This window comes from Penaeus japonicus, unplaced genomic scaffold (assembly GCF_977035675.1).
Source record: "Penaeus japonicus unplaced genomic scaffold, GWHDUDI00000001_assembly GWHDUDI00000007, whole genome shotgun sequence".
NCBI classification, from domain to species: domain Eukaryota; kingdom Metazoa; phylum Arthropoda; class Malacostraca; order Decapoda; family Penaeidae; genus Penaeus; species Penaeus japonicus.
In genome coordinates this window covers 13860288-13862787 of record NW_028234409.1, presented here as the reverse complement: position 1 = coordinate 13862787, position 2500 = coordinate 13860288, and the positions used below count along the sequence as shown (strand labels likewise).

Here is a 2500-nt window from a genome sequence, read left to right as displayed (position 1 = left end):
TCATCATCATCATCATCATCATCATCATCATCATCATCATCATCATCATCATCATCATCATCATCATCATCATCATCATCATCATCATCATCATCATCATCATCATCATCATCATCATCATCATCATCATCATCATCATCATCATCATCATCATCATCATCATCATCATCATCATCATCATCATCATCATCATCATCATCATCATCATCATCATCATCATCATCATCATCATCATCATCATCATCATCATCATCATCATCATCATCATCATCATCATCATCATCATCATCATCATCATCATCATCATCATCATCATCATCATCATCATCATCATCATCATCATCATCATCATCATCATCATCATCATCATCATCATCATCATCATCATCATCATCATCATCATCATCATCATCATCATCATCATCATCATCATCATCATCATCATCATCATCATCATCATCATCATCATCATCATCATCATCATCATCATCATCATCATCATCATCATCATCATCATCATCATCATCATCATCATCATCATCATCATCATCATCATCATCATCATCATCATCATCATCATCATCATCATCATCATCATCATCATCATCATCATCATCATCATCATCATCATCATCATCATCATCATCATCATCATCATCATCATCATCATCATCATCATCATCATCATCATCATCATCATCATCATCATCATCATCATCATCATCATCATCATCATCATCATCATCATCATCATCATCATCATCATCATCATCATCATCATCATCATCATCATCATCATCATCATCATCATCATCATCATCATCATCATCATCATCATCATCATCATCATCATCATCATCATCATCATCATCATCATCATCATCATCATCATCATCATCATCATCATCATCATCATCATCATCATCATCATCATCATCATCATCATCATCATCATCATCATCATCATCATCATCATCATCATCATCATCATCATCATCATCATCATCATCATCATCATCATCATCATCATCATCATCATCATCATCATCATCATCATCATCATCATCATCATCATCATCATCATCATCATCATCATCATCATCATCATCATCATCATCATCATCATCATCATCATCATCATCATCATCATCATCATCATCATCATCATCATCATCATCATCATCATCATCATCATCATCATCATGTGTGTGTGTGTGTGTGTGTGTGCGTGTGTTCGTGTTCTGTGTATTCAGAATGCCCTTAAAAAAGTCTGTGGCGTGTATAATCAGGTGTTCTCATATTTCGTAAAACTCGAACATAGATAAACTTTTTCACACGAAACATAACATAACCAACTATGCTATTATTATTTACGTATAGGTCAATATTATTGCGACTAGATTATATTAGTTCTTGGCACAATATATAATGTAGAAGTTAAAAATAGAAATTGAACTGTGTAACGTCTGAAGATGTGGCAACTCTGTCGAGGAGGATATAATTTTCCAAGAATATCTTTCATTGTCAATGAAACACCTGTTCAAGCCACACTTCGCCATCGGGATGAGAAACCGATAAGGCAAAGTCAATGCCTGTGGTTTAAAATACATACAAATCATAGGTTAAAGTTCTATATGCAAAATTATTCCTGCATAGATTATGTAGATATTTCCCGCATTCATATTTATTAGATGAATGCCAACTGAAACACCTACCTCAACTTTCGACGGTGTGGCACTAGGTGGGCCGTTGACAACATCTTCGAAAGCGCCGTAAGATGAATGCACAATCTGGGAACCAGCTTCAAGTTCCGCTTCATGTTTTCCTCTTGTATGTGCGAGATCTGCCGAAGCATCTTCTGAGTGTGCTAGTGTTATAGATAACAGTACTAAAAGGCTTATCTGTAACTTGTGACTGGCAGTTGACGCCATGGACCTGTATGTCCTCTGAAAAAATGAGAAGAAAATAAACTGTAGTATTTGTAGATAGACGTAGCATAAACAGGGATCTCTATCAGGCAAACGAAATCAATAGAAAACAAAGAAACTATATGTATTATTATTGTTGTTTTGCTTTATGCATCCGAACTAGATGGAAACTAGATTTTCTGTATTGTATGTTCATTAAATGTCTACGTATGTGCATACAGAAGTGTACAGCTACTGCTATATGTGTATAGATGTGTGCCTGTATGTTTAAGTATTTACTTACTATCTTTATGAAAGTAATGTAAAACACTCTCCTCTGTGCTTATTCAGATTTCTATCAATCATTTGAACGTTTTTTTTTTCCATTCCGTGACTATGAATTCAGATATCGAAAGGGAAAAACAATTCTAAAAGAACGATAGGATACTGATATATTTTACGTAACTAGGGTAAGGTCACCAAAAATAATGTTGTTGGCTCACGGGCAAACAGCTGAAATATCTTTATTTCTCGATCCCACATAGAACTTCCCTTTAGTCGTTTTTGTCTCTCGAGGTTATGACCAAATGACA

General features: G+C 34.8%; 1 protein-coding gene across 1 annotated transcript in view; it reads right to left on the bottom strand.

Annotated features, from left to right (window-relative positions):
• Positions 1–2500, bottom strand: part of LOC122246615 (uncharacterized) — an 85585-nt gene that overhangs the window by 61385 nt on the left and 21700 nt on the right. The window contains exon 2 of the mRNA XM_086538195.1: positions 1716–1946. Within this exon, the coding sequence (XP_086394321.1) occupies positions 1716–1946 (231 nt within the window). The remainder of the gene's footprint in view (positions 1–1715; positions 1947–2500) is intronic.